Source organism: Bos indicus x Bos taurus, chromosome 1 (genome assembly GCF_003369695.1).
Source record: "Bos indicus x Bos taurus breed Angus x Brahman F1 hybrid chromosome 1, Bos_hybrid_MaternalHap_v2.0, whole genome shotgun sequence".
In the NCBI taxonomy this organism is placed as follows: domain Eukaryota; kingdom Metazoa; phylum Chordata; class Mammalia; order Artiodactyla; family Bovidae; genus Bos; species Bos indicus x Bos taurus.
Genome location: NC_040076.1, coordinates 75,658,543 through 75,682,618, shown reverse-complemented (window position 1 = coordinate 75,682,618; position 24,076 = coordinate 75,658,543). Strand labels below are relative to the sequence as shown.

Here is a 24,076-nt window from a genome sequence, read left to right as displayed (position 1 = left end):
CAGGCCACAACAGAACTGGACATAGAACAACAGACTGGTTCCAAATAGGAAAAGGAGTACGTCAAGGCTGTATATTGTCCCCCTGTTTATTTAACTTATATGCAGAGTACATCATGAGAAACGGTTGGCTGGAAGAAGCACAAGCTGGAATCAAGATTGCCGGGAGAAATATCAATAACCTTAGGTATGCAGATGACACCACCCTTATGGCAGAAAGTGAAGAGGAACTGTAAAAAGCCTCTTGATGAAAGTGAAAGAGGAGAGTGAAAAAGTTGGCTTAAAGCTCAACATTCAGAAAATGAAGATCATCGCATCTGGTCCCATCACTTCATGGCAAATAGATGGGGAAACAGTGGAAACAGTGTCAGACTTTATCATTTTGGTCTCCAAAATCACTACAGATGGCGACTGCAGCCATGAAATTAAAAGACGCTTACTCCTTGGAAGAAAAGTTATGATCAACCTAGACAGCATACTGAAAAGCAGAGACATTACTTTGCCAACAAAGGTCCGTCTAGTCAAGGCTATGGTTTTTCCAGTAGTCATGTATGGATGTGAGAGTTGGACTGTGAAGAAAGCTGAGTGCCAAAGAATTGATGCTTTTGAAGTGTGGTGTTGGAGAAGACTCTTGAGAGTCCCTTGGACTGCAAGGAGATCCAACCAGTCTATTCTGAAGGAGATCAGCCCTGGGTGTTCTTTGGAAGGACTGTTGCTAAAGCTGAAACTCCAGTACTTTGGCCACCTCATGTGAACAGTTGACTCATTGGAAAAGACCCTGATACTGGGAGGGATTGGGGGCATGAGGAGAAGGGGAGGACAGAGGATGAGATGGCTGGATGGCATCACCGACTCGATGGACATGAGTTTGAGTGAACTCCAGGAGATGATGATGGACAGGGAGGCCTGGCGTGCTGCGATTCATGGGGTCACAAAGAGTCAGACACGACTGAGCAACTGAACTGAATTGAACTGCGGTTGGTCATAACTTTTCTTCCAACGAGTAAGCGTCTTTTAATTTCATGGCCGCATTTACCATCTGTAGTGATTTTGGAGCCCAAAAAAATTAAGTCTGCCACTGTTTGTACTGTTTCTCCATCTATTTGTCATGAAGTGATGGGACTGGATGCCATGGTTTGTTTTCTGAATGTTGAGCTCTAAGCCAACTTTTTCACTCTCCTCTTTATTATGCAGTGTATAATATGGTAAAAATAGACCCTGTTCTGGCTAATTAGTGCCAGGAGCAATATCAGTATCCTCAGATATGCAGATGAACTGACCTGAAAGACCTGTCCCACCAGATCGTCTGGAGCACAGAGTGCCTTACTCTACCCTGAGCTCCCTCAGGTTGTGTTGAAGGTCAGCAGCTGCCACAGTGCAGGGTTTAGTCTTTACAGGGGCAGATGGTGCATGCCCTATTTGTTCAGTCGTCTGCAACAATCTTGGCATGTTTCAGCTTGTAGTTGACTATATATATATATGTATAATGGAATACTGTTCAGCTATGAAAATGAGGAAATCCTTCTGTGCAACAGGCTCTGTGACTGAACTGAACTGGCTAATCAAAGTATACAAACTGATTGTCGTCTTCAGGGATGTTGATCACAATTAGTTTCAAATACCAGGGTTCTTTTTTTTTTGTTTTTTAATGTAAGCTTTTTTTCTTTCCAATGGCCAACTAGATTCCAGTTAAATTATACTTTTTTTGTATTTTCTGTACCATAGGCTACCCAGGTGGACATGAGAGCAGCTCAGGTTGCTCAGGATGAGGTGCGTGCATGTTAATTTGTTTAGCCATTATCCTTTGGAAATATCCCAGTAATTTTCTACTTACAGCTTTGCAATTTTTGTTTAGGAAATTGCTAGACTTCTAATGGCTGAAGAAAAGAAAGCTTACAAGAAAGCCAGGGAGCGGGAGAAATCATCTTTGGACAAAAGAAAGCATGACCCTGAGTGGAAGGTAGAGTCTGTTTGTTTTTAAAGAGAAATACAGGTAAAACTATAATGGGGAGTCCTCTTCCAAGGTAAGCTCAAAGATATATTTAGGGCATATAAATTACCTGTCTCTCGTGTGAATCTGACTTATACACAATGGAGTATTACTCAGCAATTAAAAAGAATACATTTGAATCAGTTCTAATGAGGTGGATGAAACTGGAGCCTATTATACAGAGTGAAGTAAGCCAGAAGGAAAAACACCAATACAGTATACTAACGCATATATATGGAATTTAGAAAGATGGTAACAATAACCCAGTGAACGAGAAGCAAAAGAGACAGTGATGTATAGAACAGTCTTATGGACTCTGTGGGAGAGGGAGAGGGTGGGAAGATTTGGGAGAATGGCATTGAAACATGTAAAATATCATGTATGAAATGAGATGCCAGTCCACGTTCGATGCACAATACTGGACGCTTGGGGCTAGTGCACTGGGACGACCCAGAGGGATGGTATGGGGAGGGAGGAGGGAGGAGGGTTCAGGATGGGGAGCACATGTATACCTGTGGTGGATTCATTTTGATATTTGGCAAAACTAATACAATTATGTAAAGTTTAAAAATTAAATAAAATTAAAAAAAAAAAGTTGTTTCACCATGAAAAATCATATTGAATTCTTGAAAGTAACTATGTAAAGAAGTTACTTATGAGGCTGAAAAACTCATTTCCTTCATTTTAAGACCTACTGAGAGGTAGGTGCCTATGGCCACAAGCAGACATAGTTTTTTACTCTGCTTGCCTTCTAGGAAAATACAGTGTTTTCCACATGCTCTTAAATTTCCGCAGGGGCCTTTCCCTCTTCTTTGAACTTTTCTCCTTGCTTATATTGTCCTTCCTTCTTGATCCTATGCCAGCTTTCTCTCTTGCCTTTGGCATCACTTGATCCATGGCAGATGGACAGCCATTCTTATCACCAGCCATCATTGCTTATGAAACTATCTACTGTGAGCTTCAATTGTTACTTCTTCTCGTTAATCATAAATAGTAGAGGCAAAATAGTGACTGCTGTTCATTCTGACATAGTCTAATTATTGTATGTGGTGACTGCAAGTTTAGGTGAACAGATCTTACTCAGTAGTTTCTGTGTGCAAAGCACGATTCTGGCCTTACTGGGAGACACAAAGATAGATTTTCCTCAGAATAATGTATAATGTTGGGAAGAAGACAGACTATAGACAGCTAACAAATGTGAGGTCAAGCTGGCTGAAAAATGCATAATGGAAAAACAAAAGGAGCTGGAGTGATGATTTATACTGTAAAGGCTTTTAGGGAGGCAGTCTGTACTGGGCTGGAAGGATGCAACCAGGTGTGTATCCATGATATGGTTGAGGTTGCGCTCCGTTCTTCTCCCCGCTTCCCTCCCTCTCCAACAAAATCCTTCCTTGGGCCGCTGGTCCTGTCACAGTCTCGGCATATGTTTTGAGAAAAATGAAGAGAAAGTATTGTAATAGTATTTCTCTACTGTTGCCTATTGCTCAGTTGTGAATCCAAAAGCAAATGAAAATATTATTTCCACGTTATCTATTTACCCTGTTCGTAATTCAGGATTTCTCCAAACAGACATATATCATTTTCATAGAAGGCTTCCCAAATGCTCTTGTTACTTAAATTAAGCTGCAAGTAATTGCCCAAGAGTTCCTCAAGTTCTTTGTTAACTCAGCTATGCTGGAAGTAGGTATTTTTAAAGATTACACATCAGGAAGGGAAGAGGAAGAAGGTCACATTTCTAGCAAGCATCAGGACTTCTGATATTTTTAGATTCTGTCAGTGGGGCTGGAGTTGTTTCTAGAAAAGTTGGCATGAATATGCCTTATTTCTGGGCTTGAAAGTTATCATCCCTAAGTCAGATGTTAAGAAACAAGTTTAATAGCATGAAGCTGGATTCCATAGACTCTGGGAGTCCTCCAGTTCTGTTACTGAACCAAACTTGGATCTGCTTGCTCTTGCACAGTAAAGCAAATCTACTGATATTCCGGGTTGTGGTAAAGGAAAGTGTAGCGTTTATTGTAAGGCTCCATACATGCAGTCAGGGACAGCTAGTACTCAAAAGGGCCGAACTCCCCGGTGGGTTTCAGGAAAGCATTTTTAAGAGATCTGGAGACTGTGTGCTTGTGGTCATCAGGTAGTTCACGTCTTCCATTTGGTGGGGGTTTTCACATCTGTAAAACCACTTAGGAAGTGAGCACCGTATACTTTTATCTAAGTGCTTCATAAAAGAGCTGAAGCAGAGGATATGGGGGAGGGGAAGGCTTGAGATTCATGCTCAGTTACAGTTCTTGTCAGCTGCCATGCAGCTGCCTTGTTACTAATGGGTGACCAAGCGCATCTCTGTGGTAGAGCCTGTTTGTGAGGGTTTAGTCCACTCATCTGGTTGTACTGATAACCTGCAACACTCTTTCATAACTACAATTTTCTGGTCTCTAAGTGACTGTTTAAAAATATTTTATGTTGCTAAGCTAGGTGTAAGTAACCTAAAATTATGAAAGGAGAGTTTGACATTATTTAGATAATCTATAAATCTAATCTTTCTCTGTTTGCTGTTTTCTGTGTGTGTGTGTGTGTGTGTTTTCTTTCCCCCTTAGCCCAAAACAGCTAAATCAGCCCACTCAAAGTCAAAAGAGAGTGATGAGCCTCACCGTTCTAAGAATGACAGACCAGCACGGTAAGATGACACCTGAAAAGGGGAGTGTGGATCTTGACCTTGGAGTGAGCAAGAGATATTGGCTGCCTGAAAAGAGTGTTTGTTCATTGGAGAGGAGATCCAGAAATCTGCAGTTGTGAGGTGGTATCAAGTCTTGCAGGATTATTTTTAAGCTTTGTTTTCTGTTTTAAATTGTGTTGAACAAGTCAAGTCAGGAAAATGGGGAATTTTACAGAAGCTGAGGTAAGGAGAGATGCACTTTTTTGTCAGGACCAGTTCTTATCTCTGGAGTCACTGAATTGACTGCCCTCAGCTAAGAAGGGATGAGATTAACCATTTTCGTAAGTAAAATCTCAGGTTTTAAATGTTCACTGAGTTCCATGATCACACGGGTGTGTGCATGACATTTACACATGTCTAAATTCATTTCCGTGTGAGTCTCAGTGTCCTAGGCAAATGCTCATTTCAGGCATTGCAGACTGTTCTTCATCCCACAACAACAGGTAGCTGTGGCTACAGCATATGTATACTTTCTAACTTCTCTCAGGCAGTCTGGGGTCATGGTTATGGAGGAACTGCTACTTTTCCACTGCAGATTGTCAACATTTAAGTCTTTGGGAAGCAACCTTTATTTTTTCTTTATTGCTTTCTGTTGCTTTTCAAGGGAAAACTGATGGGAAGAGGAAGAGCGAATGTTAAATACAAAAAGACAAAAGTAACACTAAATCTAACATTTGAAAACTCTAAATTATTGAAACTTTATACAGTATTTTGGTCCTGATTATTAATAATATATTTACTAATTATAAAGCATAAGTTTTATGACATTGAAAAATATACACTCTTGTTGTCACTTATTGCTCACGCTTAAACTACTAGACTTATTTCCTTAAATAGAGTATATTTAGTGTTCTTGAAAAGCCATACTCTATTTTTAAACCCACGGGCTTTCAGAAGATAATTGTAAGACTTTTAGGGCACAGTAGTGTACTTTGTTTGCTGCTGCTGCTGCTAAGTCGCTTCAGTCGTGTCCAACTCTGTGCGACCCCAGAGATGGCAGCCCACCAGGCTCCCCCGTCCCTGGGATTCTCCAGGCAAGAACACTGGAGTGGGTTGCCATTTCCTTCTCCAATGCATGAAAGTGAAAAGTCAAAGTGAAGTTGCTCAGTCGTGTCTGACTCCTAGCGACCCTATGGACTGCAGCCCACCAGGCTCCTCCATCCATGGGATTTTCCAGGCAAGAGTACTGGAGTGGGGTGCCATTGCCTTCTCTAATTGTGTACACTTGCTGCTTCTTATAGCTTTTAGTTACACACACGCCAAATGTCTTTTAAAGCAAATTTTAGATTTAGTTCAGCTTTATTTATATCCCTGTACGACATCCAAGTAAAATAAGAACTAATCTGTTTTCAGTAGGTAAATAGGTAGGTGTTGCTTATTATGCCTTTTTTTTTTAAATAAAGGGAATTAAAATCATCTTTAGAGTTATTTTGCAGCCTTTGAAGTCCTTGGACTTTTTAGAACACCAGTATTTTTGACAGCATATGATAGAACAGTCTGAAACGTCTATTTAAAGGATTTAAATTGAAAACAACTTTCTGAAATGTAATGGGTTCTCTTAAAAATATTTAATATATTGAAAGAACAAATAATCAAATGACCCTGTGTTAAAACTGGCCATTGTAAATCAGTGAAAAGTGGCCTATGACTAGTAAAACTGAAGTCATTTTTTGACTTAAGAGGAATATTTGTCTTTAACGATTAAAATAAAAATTTTACTTTTTTAATCAAAAAATAAAATACTAAAAGAAAAAAATATCTTTCTTTGCAGAAAGACTATATATATGGCAAAACAAAATGAATAAGAATTTTATGAAACCTGTGTTTTTATAGTTAAAACTTATAGCTTATGATCTTATTATAGATAAGTTGTACAGTTAATGTTAGAACGTATGCTTTGTTAACGTTAGATTCTGTGGTTTCCTCTTTCACATTTAATCATGGTGGAAGATGAGTTAACCATTTGTACAGAAAGAGATGGTTTCCAGGATTGAGAAACTTGGTGCTAGTTCAAGGTGTTTACTTCACTGTAGTACTAATAGTGGTACAGGGGAAACAGATTCTCATGTAGAGCTTGTAACAGTCGTGGTTAAAAGTCATTTTCATTGTCCATTAAAGATTTCTACTCTGAAAAACAGAAAACTAGTTGGCAATCTGAATTAATTCCAATTCTTTGTAATTGGAAAAAGTTTAACCTAAGTTCTAAACTGTTTTAACAGTTTAAGATTTTATGTTAATAATGCTACCTGGTATTTTGATTTTGTATTTTCCCTTAGAAAAACTTAAGAATTTTATAAATATCATTTGGTTCCCACAGTGTTCTTATGAATATGAAATATATTTTTCTCCACTTATTCATTTGTCCAGTATTTATTGAGCTCCATAGTAACTGCCCAGACCCAGAGTAAGTGGCAGTCAACAAAAATTTTCTTGCTCTTATGAAATTTATAATCTAAACAGACAATTATACAACTAACTACTATGATTGTGTTAAATGCTAAGGATGAAAAATGCAGGTTGTTAGAAGAGCATAAGGAGACATTTAACCTAGTCTGGGTGTCTGGGAAGGCTTCTTGAAGAAATGAATTTTGAGTGAATTCTGAAGTATATTTGGTTTTATCACTAGCTTAAAGATATAAATCATTTCATAAGAACAGTTGGAAACAGGTAATCCTAATTCATCAGAAACTATAAAACAATTAGTTAGCAAGATTTTTCCAACTTTGGATTTAAATACCCCTAACTGAAATAACTGTCTCCAGTGCAACAAATAATTTGGTAGGACCCCTGGAAGCATTAACCCAAGATTTGTTCTCCACATAAGCAAAAAATTAATAAAACAACACACCAGATAACTGAGGGCATCCTAGATTGATTTGTTTATCCTCATGGATTTGTTGACATCCTAAACTTTGTTCAACACTTCAGCATCCCTTTCCTTGGTGATGAGTTTTTCTGATAGTACCAGTTAGCTTGTGTTTCTCCAGTATTTGGTCATCTAATGAGGGTAATAAAGAGTAAAATATAGATCCTGCCACCCTGATTACAAATCGTGTTTTCTTGAGTGTAAGTTACTTCTTTAGTTAACATTCTTAATTCTGGAGTCAGATTGCTTTGTCTCAACTTTACCTGCCAAGACTTATGTTACTTTTTAAAGGCAAATGTTCTAAATGTCTGTGAATAATGAAAGAAAAACACTTATTTAATTTCTAATATTTATAAACAAAGGATTCCATGCTCTTAACACACAATCTGAGCACACCTTTGGGAAACACCAAAAAAATGAGAGATTTTGTTTTACAGCCTTATCAATGCCAAGTGTCTGAGAAAATCAGTTATATAATTAAAATAATAAAAGTTTGGAGTGTTAAAAATTTCCTATATATTTTTTTACAGTTGACTTGTTTTGACAGGAAGTTGCACATGTGTTAAAACTGTCCTTTCCTTCTCTAAGCTCTACTCTGCCACCTAGTGGTTTAACGAACTTTGCTCTAAATTTCCTGTGTTGACCAATGTCCCATCTCCCTCCCTTCTTAGCTGCTGCCTTCTCTCCCTTAATTACTTTCTTCCCCCATCTGTCTTTTCCTTTCTTTCTCTTTTGCTTGATGAAACCTGCGAAAACAAAATGTATTTCTCATTAATGGCAGTGATCATATCTCATTAATGTTTATCTATCGCTTAGCACAGTGAATGAATATGAATGTATTAGTAGCTCAGTCGTGTCCGACTCTTTGCCATCTCATGGACTGTAGCCCGCCAGGCTCCTCTGACCATGAGATTTTCCAGGCAAGAATACTGGAGTGGATTTCCATTTCCTTCTCCAGGGGATCTTCCTGACCCAGGGATTGAACCCAGGTCTACCGCATTGCAGGCAGATACTTTATTGTCTGAGCCACCTGGGAAGCCCACCCAGTGCCTCAGAAGATACTTGTTTTTATTGAATTATATGCATCAAAACAAAGAAACAAGTTAAATAACTTACCCAAGGTTATACAACCGGCTAGGAACTACCATGAGGATTCTGAAATATTCTGGCTTTGCTTCTCCACTGAAACTGTGTTTTCTAAGTGATCCAGTGAGGGCTGGAATCGTAGTCATCACTACGTAGAGTATCTCTTTAAATCTTGACTTTTCTTAGGCCACCACCACCTCCCATGACAGATGCTGAGGGTTTGGATTTCACTTCTTCTGGAAACCAGCATAATTCCACACGTCACTACTCAAAGTCAGAGTCTTCTCATAAAGGTAAGACAAATGTATATGGTCAGCTGTAAGATCTTTTTTAATAACTGCCATGCTATAGTGGAAAAGCCAGGTGCTATATTATAGATCACTAGAGTGTAAAAATAAGTTAGTCTTCTTCTGAGCAAATCATTATATTACTCTTCATTTATTAGAGGGCTTCCCTGATAGTTCTGTTGGTGAAGAATCTGCCTGTAATATGGGAGACCATGGTTCTATTACTGGGTTGGGAAGATCCACTGGAGAAGATCATTATGTTCAGTTCAGTTCAGTCGCTCAGTCATGTCTGACTCTTTGCGACCCCGTGAACCGCAGCACGCCAGGCCTCCCTGTCCATCACCAACTCCCGGAGTTCACCCAAACCCATGTCCATTGAGTCGGTGATGCCATCCAGCCATCTCATCCTCTGTTGTCTCCTTCTCCTCCTGCCCTCAATCTTTCCCAGCATCAGGGTCTTTTCAAATGAGTTGGCTCTCCGCATTAGGTGACCAAAGTATTGGAGTTTCAGCTTCAACAGCAGTCCTACCAATGAGCACCCAGGACTGATCTCCTTTAGGATGGACTGGTTGGATCTCTTTGGAGTCCAAGGGACTCTCAAGAGTCTTCTCCAACACCACAGTTTAAAAGCGCCAATTCTTCTGCACCCAGCTTTCTTTATAGTCCAACTCTCACATCCATACATGACCACTGGAAAAACCATAGCTTTGACTAGACGGACCTTTGTTGGCAAAGTAATGTCTCTGCTTTTTAATGTGCTATCTAGGTTGGTCATAACTTTTATTCTTCATTTATTAAAAAACAAAAAATGATTTAAAAACAGAAAGCAGACACCTTAAATTGAATGGAAGGTTTTCTGTGTGCACTTTAGTTGAGCTTTGAACAACACAGTTTTGAACTGCTCAAGTGTCCACTTTATACATGGATTTTTTTTTTTCTTCCTGTGAAGAAATTCTTCTATAGTGAATACTGTAGTACTACACCATCCATGTTGGTTGAGCCAACAAACAAATACACAGAGGGCCTCTGTAGATTGTACATGGGTTTTCAGCTATGCAAAGGGTCAGTGCCTCTAACCCCCTCTGCATTGTTCAGGGGTCAACAGTATTTATTTGCATATTCTCCAGGGAGAGTTCATAGCTTTTATCAGATTCTTAATGGGTAGCTATGTCCCCCATTTAGATCTATTGGACTTTTACTGTCCTGGCTATTGTTTCCCATCTGCCCATGACTCTCTCTTAATTAGATTAAAGTACACAGATACACATCACACATAAGAAAAATGGGGCAAAGAAAATGAGGAAAGAACATGAGATCTAAGTTGGACCAGATCTTTAAAATGAAAGGAATAATCAGGTCTGTCTCCTTTAGCAACGATGGGCATTGACTTAATGTGTAATTTTATGACAGTCATAAAATCAGATAATGAAAATGTAGTTTCTCATTAATTTGCTCTTCTAAAAATATAGGTGATTTTAGTGGTGTCAGCATTGCCAGGATTATATAAGTAAAATACATGAAAGCAGATTGCCATAGACTTCACAAATATTAGGTCTTATTTGTTGATGTTTTTTATTTTTCATGTTTTTTGAAGATTTCTTAGGCGATGTTTTCATTATCTTTTCCCAAATCTAACGATTACCTTTCCAAGCTTACTTAAAGTTTCGCGTCTGCAATGATATACAAGATACCAATGCACAGGTGCCGCTCCAGACCCATTAAATTAGAATTTTGAGGACACGTTTTTCCAGGCATTGTATTTTTTTTTAATCTCTCCTTATTATCCTCCAATTAAAAATAAAAGTAATAAAAAGCTCTCCTTCTCCTGCTCCCCTATCATTCTGCCATTTATCCAATGTTGAGAATAAGACAAAAAAAGATTAGCAAAACAACCCATACACTACGATTTTCATCAGTTGGTAACCTTTTCAGCATCCCTTGTTTATTTCTTTCTCAAATATATACAAGCATTTCTTTTAGGAGGTGCATTCCTGTCCTTGCCATACATTTTATACATAATACTAAACCAACACATTGATTATGAATATAAGTACAGTTTCCCTAGGTACCTTTCTGCAGCAGATTGGTTCCAGAATTCCCGAGGATTTCAAAATCCCCGGATTCTTAAGCCCCTTACATAAAATGTCGTAGTATTTATATATGACCTACATACACCCTCCCCTAAACTTTAAATCATCTCTAGATTACTTATATTAATAATGTATAATACAATGTAAATGCTCTGTAAATACTTCAAACATATGTCAAATTCAAAACTTGAACTTTCTGGGATTTTTTTTTCTGAATATTTTCAATCCATGCTGGATGGAGAACCCACAGATACGGAGAGCCAATTTGTGTGCTTACAACCAAGAACAAACAAAACACGTGAACCATTTGAAATGCATAGAAATATAGATAACATTGTTTTATTTGAACAGGGAGAAAAACAGTGTCTCAGAGATTTTTTCCTTAATCGTTTTTCTTCCTTTTTCCTTCTCTCCTCAGGTTTCCATTATAAACCGTAAAAACCTAGGAATCTGCCTTGAAAACGGACTCACTGTAGCAAAATTACTGGATAATACAGAACACATTCCACGCTTATTTTTTTCTTCCTCTATTTTGTATTCCTGAGATTTATCCTCAAGTGTTTTTTGGACCATGAATAATTTTCATTCATTTAAAATATTTTGGTTATTCCTGATCACTTGGGCAGTACAAGAAAATCTAGCTTCTGAATAGTGGCCGTCTCTATGGAGCATATGCTTCCAGGGGTATAGTATCTAAGAGCTCTATAAAATGCCATTTTCATTAGGTATGGTATTGATATTTAATGAATAGGCTTTACTTAGCAATTAGGATTTTGTGGAGGTAATGATCAAAGTAAAACAATGTTTGGATGCAATGCAGAATAAAAGAATATAAGAAATAGCTTTTTTGGTGCATTAGTGTATGATATATTAAAAGATAAGAGACTTTTGCTTTTTTTTTTTTTTTTTTGCTATTCAGGGAAAGAAAAAAATCACAACCATAAAGTATTTAAAAAGAAAATAAAAAGGAACAGTTGAATATGTAACTGACTATAAAGACTGTAGAGGTTTTATGTATCTTTACGTATCCTCCTGGGAAAATTGGCCTAGATGTCATTAACTAACACTGTCTCTGCCATTGCCTCCTCATTAGCAAGAATGCTGAAGCCTCTGCGCATTGAACCATTTTTTAGTATTTATTGGCAAAAATTTAATTCTAAGAAGTTTTAACTCAAGTCTGCAAGATCAATTAAAGATGAAAAATTTTGTATCCCTTCTCTTATTTTACATTTACATATAAAGCCAAGGGAATTAGAATTGGAAAGATGTTTATGTAAGTAATGATGCTGTCATTTTCTCTGGCTGTAAGATTGAATTTTTCCTCTTGCATATAAAACATAGCAGCATTGGTTGGCAACCTCTCAAAAAAATTTTGTGTATCTGTCAATAAGCAGATTAATTGGACTTGAAGTTGATAAAGTTCTTCATCCAAGTATTCGATCCTGCACATACGTTAGTGACACATGGGCGCTGGATTCCTTTGTGCCAGACCTTAAACCTCTCTTCAGGAAATCTGGAATTTTGTTAATCTTCTAGCCTCATGGAAATGCTTCCTTTTCTATACCAGTTAGTTAACATAAATATCAGTCATGCTGTATATTCAGCATATTTATACTTGAGAAAAAAGTTGTTAATCCATTCCTTTCTGGCAGGGAACTGCCTTCTGTTTGCCTTATCTTTTGAAATAGTCTTTCTAGTTGGGCAATATTCATGAAGTTTTTTAGACTAGCTTCTCAGAGGATTTGGGTTTTTCATTTTGAGGAATAGCTTTAGTTTCATAGTTTTTGGATTGTATGAACTTAAGTAAAGGATACTTAAGAGTTAAGTTTTGAGAAAATAATAATCTAGAAATAAAATCCTTAAGGTTATAGTCATTTTGGAGAAATAGGGAAAGGAAAAAGAACAGAACTTTGCATGTCCAGGATGAAATGACTGAGGAAGAAAAATCTTCAGTTAAGTAGACTGCTGCTGCTGCTAAGTCGCTTCAGTCGTGTCCGACTCTGCGCGACCCCATAGACGGCAGCCCATCAGGCTCCACCGTCCCTGGGATTCTCCAGGCAAGAACACTGGAGCGGGTGGTTAAATAGACAAGAGGAGACCAAATGGAGGTCCTAACCTTAAATCAAATTCCAGAAGATGTTTTCAATATCAAAGGTTAGACCTTTTGATTCATAGTAATGCTATATTTTTCTTTGTCTGCCCTGTGATTTGCTTCATGTTTTTAAAAGTTTTTTATGGTAGCTTTAAAGAAAAGAAAAACAATGTATTTTTATTTGAAAATCAGGCAAATGGGCAACATCATTTGCCATATTTTTATTTTATAAATGTTTATTTTTCTATCTCATACAATGATCAGTTCTTTTCAAATTCTCCATTTATCCTCTCATGTACTACTTCATGCAATCATATTTATTACTGTAAAATGCTAACTGGGTGTATTTTACTCAAAAAATATCAGGTCACTTTACACATAACCAGGATGTTAGTGTTTCAGCTCTGTTAGTAAGTGACCAAGGGTAGTATTTCCCTCGTTACACACAATTCAGCATCTGTATTGAAAATTTGTTATTTTTTTTAATGTTTTTAAAAGATCAAAGTTTTTAAATATTTTAATTTAATTTTTTTTTGTAAAGCAAACACTTTTTAAGGAGTATCAGAGTAATTCTTTTCCTGTGAATAAGAAGACACATCAAACAACCAGTTGAATTCCTCTTAATCTCATTCAAATAGTTTAATTGTTAATTATTGTTAATTTTGAGACTGTAGAAGCAACTGTGTGTGTCCATGGAATTTTCCAGGCAAGAATACTGAAGTGGGTTGCCATTTCTTACTCCAGGGGATCTTTCCAACCCAGGGATCGAACCTGGGTCTCCTGCATTGCAGGTGGATTCTTTACCAGTGCGCCACCTGAGAAGCCCCATTTAGAGGCAACTAGCACTTTATTTTAAGAAACTGCCAAACATCTTCACTGTGTTCTCTGCTTTCCACTTGTCATTTTTATATAAATATGGAAGCATTTATTTTATTTCTTTTCCTACTGCTGGAACACACACAGTTTAATTTTTAGATCCACAGTGTATTATGCTTTAATGTTGTGATGTAAAGTAATCGTTCTGGCCTTGGAAAATCTTCCTGTTTCCATACCTCTGTTCTCCCAGGGGCCAGACCCCATTAACATCAGCGTTACTGAATGAGCACAGTGTGTTGTGGAACCTTATCATGAGGCTGCTGGACATGGACACCCCATCGCCCCAACCTAACTTTTTGTAAGTCATCACCTGGAAGCAAGGTTAGAAAAGGGTCAGTTTAAATGTTCTGAGTTGAAAAAAATGTGACTGTATTGTCAAATTGTTGTTAGACATAATTGTATTGGGCGACTAGACGATTGCTTCACATGCTTTAAAATGACATTGAGATTTTTAGAAGGTGACTTTGCACACAGTGACTTAATATTTATCAAGTGAATTTACAATAACCAGCAGCAGACGAACTGCAGAAAAGACTTCATGGGTTTTGATCATAGGGAAACATCTGAAGTGGAAAAGATAGGGATAGATGCTCCCAAGAGAAAAACCTTTCTAGAATAGCAGTGGCTGCTTGGATCTAGATCAACATATTCCAAAAAGCAAAACCTTGGGCCTGTGCTCCACTGAACTCACTTGAGAAAATTAGCAACCAGACCTGTTTTCCCTTTTTCTTTGCGTGGCCTGCAGCAGAACTGGATGATGAATAAATCCATTGCTGACTTTGTTCATACCTTTCGCATAATGTCGGGACTTTTTAGTATAAAACTAATGTTTATTAGTTTTATTAAATAATTGATAATTATTTTTCTTTAATTCTGTCAGATATTCTCTGAATTTTGTCTTGTGCCAAATTGCTCTTTAGAAACCCCCGGTATAATATGGTGCATTTAGTTTACCACATGAGTGGTTAACATTTTAGGGCCTTGATTTTTAATGAGTGTTGCCTTTATATAAAAATCATGTTGGGGGAGATTATTCATTTATTCAGTGTTTATTTTCTTGAAAAGTAACTGTGGTGATTGTAATGTCCTCAGCCTATTAAAGGCACGAGACTGCCATGTCAGCAGCTTTCTGAAGAACTGGGAACAAAACAGAACTTGCTCTCAAAGCCTCGTTTCCCTTTAGTTTGTGTTGGGGACTTTAATGTAGAAATGGAACCTTCAGGTAGATCTCACTGTTACATAGTGTGTCATATTCTGATAACATCAGTTTTTTGGAACCAAACATACAAGAATCAAAACCTGCTGTTTGAGCAAAAAGGAAAAAAAAAAAAGGAACATTTGTAATAATACTTTGTCTACTGCTTACAGCTCAGAGTCAGAGAAGTGATTAGATAAAGTGATCCCATTTTTCCTTCTATCCGGTGGTGCCTGTGTCTTAAAGCCATAACTGCTGGTCTTCCTGGTGATAGGATCTTTTTTCTCCCTCGTCTGTCGTAGGTCAGCTGGGCAGGGAGAAGCACACCAGAGACTGTCCTGATAGTGCTGTGCGGGGCGCAGTGTCACCCAGGGTTCTCCAGGAAGAGTCTCTTTCATCCCTGGTGGTACATAAGATTATCAAAGGGAAGAGTTGAGGCTGCTGTTGCTCCTGCTGTTTAACTCTCATTAGAAATGGTAGATTTATTTCTAGAGAAGTCAAGAACAGAAGGGTAAAGAAGGAAACCCTCACTTGTACAGAGTCATTTCTCTTATGAGACTTACACTTAGGTCAGCAACGTCTGTGAGGAGCAGTATTGCCTTAAATTAGTTTGATTCTGACCAAGGTCAGTGTACTGTACTTCCTATAGATGAGTGACTGTCAACTCTCCATTGAGGTATCAAATTCACAGGTGAGCCCCAAACCTCCTTGTCATCAGACGTTTTGGACTTCCTCCCACCGAGCTATGAGTGACGTGCACACTGATAGGCGTGTCGTTTCATTTCCAATTGCCTCTCAGTCTGTGAATGAGCAGTGGCATGATCAGGAAGGCTGGTGGTCGGAGAGTGAGAATTTCCTGAGCATATTCTTCAGGTGATCACTTCCTGAATAGCTGAGAGTTGACTGTCTTCATTTCCTATGGTGTTTGTGTAAACGATGTTTCCAAAGGTTCTGTTACACAGTGAAGTCAGTTATTCTGTAAAAATTTTGCTAACACTCTTATGTATTGAAATGCATACATACGTTAACAAAAAAGGAGAAAAACCAAACAAAACAGAGACATTTACTCAAATGGGAGATTTGTTGATGTGAAAAGTGTTTCTATTTACTTTCAAGAGAAAATCAGAAAAACTTTTGCTAGGGCAGGGAAGACACCAGAGTGGTTTTTTAGGCTTGCATTTGATGCCACAGAGTAATACAATGTCATCTAAGTAATCATGTTGATTTGTGGAAATGTCTGGTCCTAAAGATCACTCTTTCTGCCCTTAAATATTTGTGAACACTGCCTAGAAATATGTTCCTAATAGACTTAAATGTTTTTGTGTATTCTCTGCAAACTAGAAAATGTTTCTCTGACTTTTGAGTAAATGTGCATAGCCTAAGGAGCCGGCACTGTGCTGATTTCAGCATTTCAGGTAAGGACAGAGTTAATTGTGTAACTTAGTGCCCCGTGACTCATTGCTGAGGTTCATATAGAAAGAGTGGAAGAACTGAAAGACAGGGTCTGAGTGACATTTCCTTCACAGAAGAGCAAGGATTAAGGACAGCAAAGAGAAAGTTGAGAGGATATACTGTTACACCTCATATGCTTGGGAGAAGCTTTTGTTGCCCTGAGTTTCAGACCATCATTGGTAAAATAGTTTCTAGCTGTTAAATATAATCGGAAGGTTTTTGATGTTAGAATTTTTTAAATTTCTCATTGAATTAGCCGCTGGAATCCTTGTAGGCTATAACTTCAGGTTTGCCATCAACTGAAAGCCAAATGCCATTTCCCAGCAATAGCTGTATTTTCCACCTGCCTCTTGAAAGCAAGGTAGTATTTGTTCATGAAGTATTACGAGATGATAGGGTATAAAAATGATATTCCGAAGTGAGAATTCTCTGTAAATGTGGTTGTCCTTAAGAAAAATCCATCCCAACACAGTTGTATCTTGAAAGGTACTGAATTATAAAGTACAGGAGTTTTTCATATGAATCAAGTTGCTCAGGAAATTTGAGGTGTGCTGTCATTTGTCTCAAATTTTGGAAAAGTACGCTCTTGAGAGAGAGAGATTAATAACTGCACAGTGCCCAAAAGGTTTTGGATGCTTTGGTAAAAAGCCCTTTGACATTTGGAATGTGGATGTTTAAACAAGTGGAGTGTTATCCCAAGCACTTAAGGTTTGTAGCCACGCCCTAGGGGAAAGGCAGCTTTGACATAGTTTTCTCACAGAACCTTAATGGAATAGAGTTACTGGCCTCAGTTCAGAAAAAGAGGAGGCCACCTCAAATCACACGCCTGTCTAGAGATTAATGAAACTGAGAGACATTGTGGATGCCTTAAAGGTGACTGATTGGGTGCTGGCGGGTATGTGTGCATCCTTCTGGACGAGGCTTATGGAAACAGACTATTTCAATTCACCTTCGTACAGCACACATTCTTGCTCATGACCTCTTTGGAGAAAGTGAGAAGCGTGGTGCTGGAGACGTTCCTGTGTCTTGGGCGGCTGAGGTGGTGATGACTCTCCGGTACTCAGGCCTCCCTTCAGTGCCACTTATACATCTCCATCTATTCATCTATGCAAGCTTGTGTTTCAGTGCTTCATTTTTTACACCTCGCATCCCATTTGATTCCTTTAACGTCAGGTTTAACATTGATATTATGAATAATTTTTAAACCAAAGTATTGTATAAGTCTGTGTGCTTGTATTCCTGAATGGTTGGAGGCAAACACCAACCTTGTCATTTTCTCTTAATAAAGTCATTCATTTGTTGCATCAATGGTCTCTGTCTCATGTTTTCTTTACTGCATTCAAGGACTTGGGGAGTTATGGGAACATTCATTTGTTTTTGTTTTTTCTTTATAAGGTTAACCCTAAAATGTCATTTAATGACAGCAGCTTTTTCTCTTACACTGGTTACTGTAACCATGTGTAACATTATACTGATGCCTATGTGCTGTGCTTAGTCACTCAGTTGTGTCCGACTCTGTGTGACCCCATGGGCTGTAGCCTACCACAATCCTCTGTCCATGGGGATTCTGCAGGCAAGTATACTGGATACTGGAATGTGTTGCCATGCCCTCCTCCAGGGGATCTTCCCAACCCTGGGATCAAACTCAGGTCTCCCACAATGCAGGCAGATTCTTTACCGGGTAGGCTGCCCCTTCTCCAGGGGATCTTCCTGACCCAGGAATTGAACTGGGGCCTCCTGCATTGCTGGCAGATTCTTTACCAGCTGAGCTAGCAGGGAAGCGTATATTGATGCCTAGTACATTAACTCAATGTATTCAACTCAGTGTACTCAACAAGTGTTCCCAAATCTAAATCCATTAGAGAAGTGCTTTGTTTTGTGTGTGGTGGTTGATAGCTTGGTTGATTTATTTGAGAGAAAAACAGATGAGTGAATGTTCACACAATAATCAGAGTGATTACACCCCGTGAGGCCAAAAACAGTCTGCACCACACATGTATTCCATGGATGTTGAAAATAGGCATCGATAATAACTACCATTTATTGAACATTTTAGCTTTATGAGGTGTGTTTCTTTATCTAATTTTGTTTGCTAGACCAGCCATGATGTGGAAAGTGATTCTGCAGAAATTCAGCTGGTTCCTTAAAGCTAAGACACTATTTTCAATGACTATTAAACTGATTTAAGAGAGATAACTATTTAGTTTCCGTGGACCAGACCCTAGACTTCACTTTCTTCTTTGGCAAATGTTACAAGGAGTCTAAGTGATCTGCATTATGTATTTATACTACTGTGAAAATGTGCTAAGGAAACCCAATCCAAAATTGGAGTTGGGAAGCCACGAGAGGAGGGCTCTCACACGTCCCACGCGTTGCTGCTCGTGTAATTTAGCAGGAAGAAGGAAGATTTCCTCTCACTTGGCAACTCTAAGCTGCCCTATGCTTCAGCCAATGAGAAGACACCACCACTTTGAAATCTCATTCTCCTCAAACTTTCGTTTGAGACAGCCCTTCACTTTGTTCTCCTGACTTGCTTATGTTTCAACATAGCTTGCTTGTCCCAAATTGCAAGTCCTTTCCCCAAATACACTCATTTTTGCCTAAGCAAAATTGCTCTTCGCTCTGTTTTAACACCGTGTCAGTGCCAGACACCCAAGGAGCACCAGTGATGTGCAGACATTACTCTCCATTTTTTAAGTTGAAGAAATTCAGTGTGCTGATTCAGCCTTCATTTTCTAAAGAATGGATGAAGCTTGGTAGGGATAAAAGTGTGCACTCTAGAAGACAAAACTTTAAGTACGTAATTAAGGTAACTTCCTGTAATCTGCAGCAGGAGGTACCCAATATTCTTGGATAGGTCTTGTGCATATGCATGGATCTGAATGTCAGGTTCTGGCCATGTGGTGTGGAGAGGAAGCACACGAGACACCCCCCTCCTTTAAAGGCATCGAGAAGAACCATAGCCACCTCCTACACTGGAAGTTTGGAGACATCTCTGAGAGGACTTTGGGCTACGCCATGTCATAGGGTAGGGATTTGAAAAAATCTCACCCACATATCAAGAGGCAGAAAGATCATGTGTTTCCTCCCTGTTATATCTGAGTCACATTCTTAAACAAGAACTGAACACTGCAGCAAAGCCATGACTAAAGAAATCACCAGGAGTAAGGAGACCTCCTGGGTCCCAGTCCTGGCTTTGCTGTGAACTTGGTTCAGGGCCTCGGGGCACCACTTAATCTTTCTACTGATAAACTTGTTGCAGTGAAGGTTGGTAATCTGTAAGTACTCCTGCAGTTGTAACATTCTAGGATCCTGTCAAGATGTGTAGGGTTCCTTTAAGATGCTCCGGAAAGAAGAATCTCATGCACTACTGGGGGCCTGGAAAACCACAAACTTCCTAGGCATTCATTTGAAAGGCCTCATTTCTGACCTTGTATCCTTTAAAAAAAAAACTGCTTATTTTTGACAAATATATGTTTAAGAGGTACAGTGTGATGTTCTGATGTATGTATACACTGTGAAATGATTATCACAATCAAACTAGCATAACCATCACCTCTCATAGTTACCTCTGTGTGTGTGTGTGTGTGTGTGTGTCTTGAGAACGCTTGGGATCTACTCTTATAGCAAATCTCAGTATGGAGGTTCCTTACAAAATTAAAAAATAGAATAACTGTTGTTCAGTCACTAACTAGTGTCTGACTCTGCAACCCCATAGACTACAGCACATCAGGCTCTCCTGTCCTCCACTATCTCCCACAGTTTGCTCAGACTCATGTCCATTGAGTCAGTGATGCTATCTAATCATCTCATCCTCTGATGCCTTCTTCTGCCTTCAGTCTTTCCCAGCATCAGGGTCTTTTCCAATGAGTCAATTCTTCACATCAGGTGGCCAAAGTATTGGAGCTTCAGCTTCAGCATCAGTCCCTCCAATGAATATTCAGAGTTTATTTCCTTTAGGATTGACTGGTTTGATCTCCTTGCAGTCGAAGGGACTCTCAAGAGTTCTCCAACACCACAACTCAAAAGCACTGATTCTTCAGTGCTCAGCCTTCTTTATGGTCTAACATACAGTACACAACTACTGGAAAAACCATAGCTCTGACTATATGGACCTTTGTCAGTAAAATAATATCTGCTTTTTAATACACTGTCTTGGTTTGTCAGGCTATGGTTTTTCCAGTAGTCATGTATGGATGTGAGAGTTGGACTGTGAAGAAAGCTGAGCACTGAAGAATTGATGCTTTTGAACTGTGGTGTTGGAGAAGACTCTTGAGAGTCCCTTGGACTGCAAGGAGATCAGTCCTGGGTGTTTTTTGGAAGGACTGATGCTAAAGCTGAAACTCCAGTACTCTGGCCACCTTATGCGAAGAGTTGACTCATTGCAAAAGACTCTGATGCTGGGAGGGATTGGGGGCAGGAGGAGAAGGAGACGACAGAGGATGAGATGGCTGGATGGCATCACCGACTCGATGGACGTGAGTTTGAGTGAACTCCGGGAGTTGGTGATGGACAGGGAGGCCTGGTGTGCTGCGGTTCATGGGGTCGCAGAGTCGGACACAACTGAGCGACTGAACTGAACTGAACTGGTTTGTCCTAGCTTAGGAAGCTGTCAAAGAAATTAAGATTGTGTCAGTATATCCCCAGCCAGCCAAAGAGGATAATTTGTGCATCAACAAGGATAATAACTGAAATGGATAGAAACATATCAAATATATTTAAACCAATGATTTAAAATGATTTTATCTGCTTAAGATGACCCACACTGATCACCTGTGGCAGATGCTGTGGTGGGTTTTTGTTCAGCTGCTAAGTCACGTCCTACTCTTTTGCAACCCCATGGACTGTAGCCTGCCAGGCTCCTCAGATGCTGTGGGTCAGTTTGTTATTTTGAAAACTGGTGAATAAGAGGGATAATCAAGGATTTATTCTGCCAATTAAAAATTAAGATCTATACCTTATTGGTGAATAAATGAATTGTTGATTATGATAAATTTCCCTTTATAGAACATTTTAACTAATAGTCAAATTTTTAAAAATGACAGAATGATATTATAATCATTTTGCAACCCTCAAAGAATTAATAGATCTATACAATGATCACCAACATTTGGTATTTTAAAAGGAGGGAAAATCAGGTATTATATCCTTCCAAATGAAAATAACAATATTATCAACAAAATTACCAAGTTTCTGGTAATGTTAGTTTATATACTAATATATAGGAATTATAGGGCATTGAGGACCATTTTAAATAGCAACATAAAATTGAACTGCAAAATTCAGACTGATAAACTTTATCAAACAGCAAAAATTCTTCAAAATAAAATATACTTGTGAGGACGATGGAGAATTGGGAGGGTATAAGATATTAGCAATACTTCAGTTGAAAATAGACTGAAATCTATAAGGTGATATGGGAAATGTGAACACTGACTTCATATTTGTTGATATTAGGAATTTAGTATTAATTTTTTTTGGTCTGATAATATTGGGGTTGTGTTATAAACAAAAGAGTTCTTTTATTTCAGAGATATACACTGAAATATTTACAGATGAAATGATATGGTGTCAGGGGATAGGATATAAATGAAGTATAAAAAATAAATGATTGGCCACATATCAATAATTGGGAATGGGTAAATGGGGTATATTATGTTATTCTCTCTATTTTTGCATGTGTTTTTCTTGGGCATGATCTTGACCACTGCCTCCTATACAATAAAGGACAGAAATGGTATGGACCTAACAGAAGCAGAAGATATTAAGAGGAGGTGGCAAGAATACACAGAAGAACTATACAAAAAAGATCTTAATAACCCAGATAACCACAATGCTGTGATCACTCACCTAGATAACCAGGATGGTATCACCGACTCAATAGATGTGAGTTTGAGCAAGCTCCAAGAGTTGGTGATGGACAGGACAGCCTGGCATGCTGCAGTCCATGGGGTCACTAAGAGTCAGACACAACTGAGCGACTTAACTGAACTCTATTTTAGTATGTTTTTGGAAATGTCCATAATAAGGGGCACTAGTGGTAAGGAACCCACCTTCCGATTTAGGAGACAAGAGACAGTGATGCAATCCCTGGGTCAGGAAGATCCTCTAGAGGAGGGGAAGGCAACCCATCCCAGTTTTCTTGCCTGGAGAGTCCTGTGGACAGAGGAGGTTGTGCTGGTTACAGTCCGTAGGGTCGCAAAGAGTTGGACATGACTGCAGCAACTCGGCACACATCAACGTCCATAATAAAGTTTTTTAAATGACAAGGAAACAAGTTTTGAAACAAAACTATGAAAAGCTATACTAAAGATGGATACATACTGCAGGCAAAAGCAAAAAGATCTTGGGTGAAAAGTCAGAAATACAGAAAGGAAAAACATAAATGAAAAGTATATATTTGTTGGTAAATATAAGTGAATAATGATAATCTAAAACAATAGTAAGGTATCTTGGCAGTTTCATACATAAATATACAAACATTGTATATGAATTATAAAAATGTAAATGGAGTTAAAGTGCCACAAAGCAATATTTCTCAAACTTTCAACATACGAATCACCTAGGGATCTTGTTAAATCATAGATTTTAATCAAAAAGTCTAGAGTGGGACTGGAGATTTTGAAATTTAACAAGCTCCCAGGTGATATTTATGCTGCTGGTCCCAGAACATACTGAGTAGCAAGGTAAAGTTTCTGCGATATCTTGGAAGAGTAAAAATGCTAACTTTTATTAGACTTTGGTATGTCAAATATGCTTGCTGTAATCTTTATTATAACAACAAAAAGTAGTAAAAGAATGTAAGACTACTAAGATAGAAAATACTGAAGGAAATGGAAAAATAAAATATAATGACTCTAAAAGGAACATGGGAAAAGTGAAATAATTAGAAAGCCAGCAGTTAGATGGTAAATTCAAACCAAAACATTTCAGTAGTTATATTAAGTGTTTGTGAACTAAATGTTCTAGAGAAAATCCAAATTTATGCTGATTATAAGAGAAATATTTAAAATATATGATTCAGAAAAATTGAAAGTAAAAAAAAAAATGTTCCATGAAAACACTAACCAAAAGAAAGCTGTGCTAAATTTCAGAAAAAGCAAACTTTAGTAAAAATATTACTAGTGAAAAAGAGGCATTTTATAAATTTGCAAACTTTACCAGGATGAATTTGACAAAGTGGTCAGTGAAATTTTCTAACAGTTAAAGCTGTTAGGCTGCCTCAGGAAGTAGTAAGTTACCTATCAAGCTATGCTCCAACCCCAGTGAAATTGCTTTCTCCAAACATGCAGGTTGTTTTATAATTCTATTTTAGATGTAAACAAAATCTTTCTAATACAAACAATTTCTCAAGGTGAAATAGGCTACACTGAGAAATAGTGATTTCTAATCAAATACAACCCTGGCTAGGACTGCATCTTATTCTTGCCTAGCA

At 38.2% G+C, this 24,076-nt stretch overlaps 1 protein-coding gene across 2 annotated transcripts in view; it reads left to right on the top strand.

The window, feature by feature from the left end:
• The window catches only part of CCDC50 (coiled-coil domain containing 50), an 85,486-nt gene extending 67,537 nt beyond the window's left edge, over positions 1–17,949 (top strand). For both annotated transcript variants that reach the window (XM_027538359.1, XM_027538356.1), the window contains 5 exons: positions 1,723–1,767; positions 1,853–1,957; positions 4,579–4,658; positions 8,836–8,942; positions 11,445–17,949. In XM_027538359.1, coding sequence (XP_027394160.1) covers positions 1,723–1,767; positions 1,853–1,957; positions 4,579–4,658; positions 8,836–8,942; positions 11,445–11,464 — 357 coding nt within the window. In that variant the 3' untranslated portion in view covers positions 11,465–17,949. The remainder of the gene's footprint in view (positions 1–1,722; positions 1,768–1,852; positions 1,958–4,578; positions 4,659–8,835; positions 8,943–11,444) is intronic.
• The last annotated feature ends 6,127 nt before the right edge of the window (positions 17,950–24,076 follow it).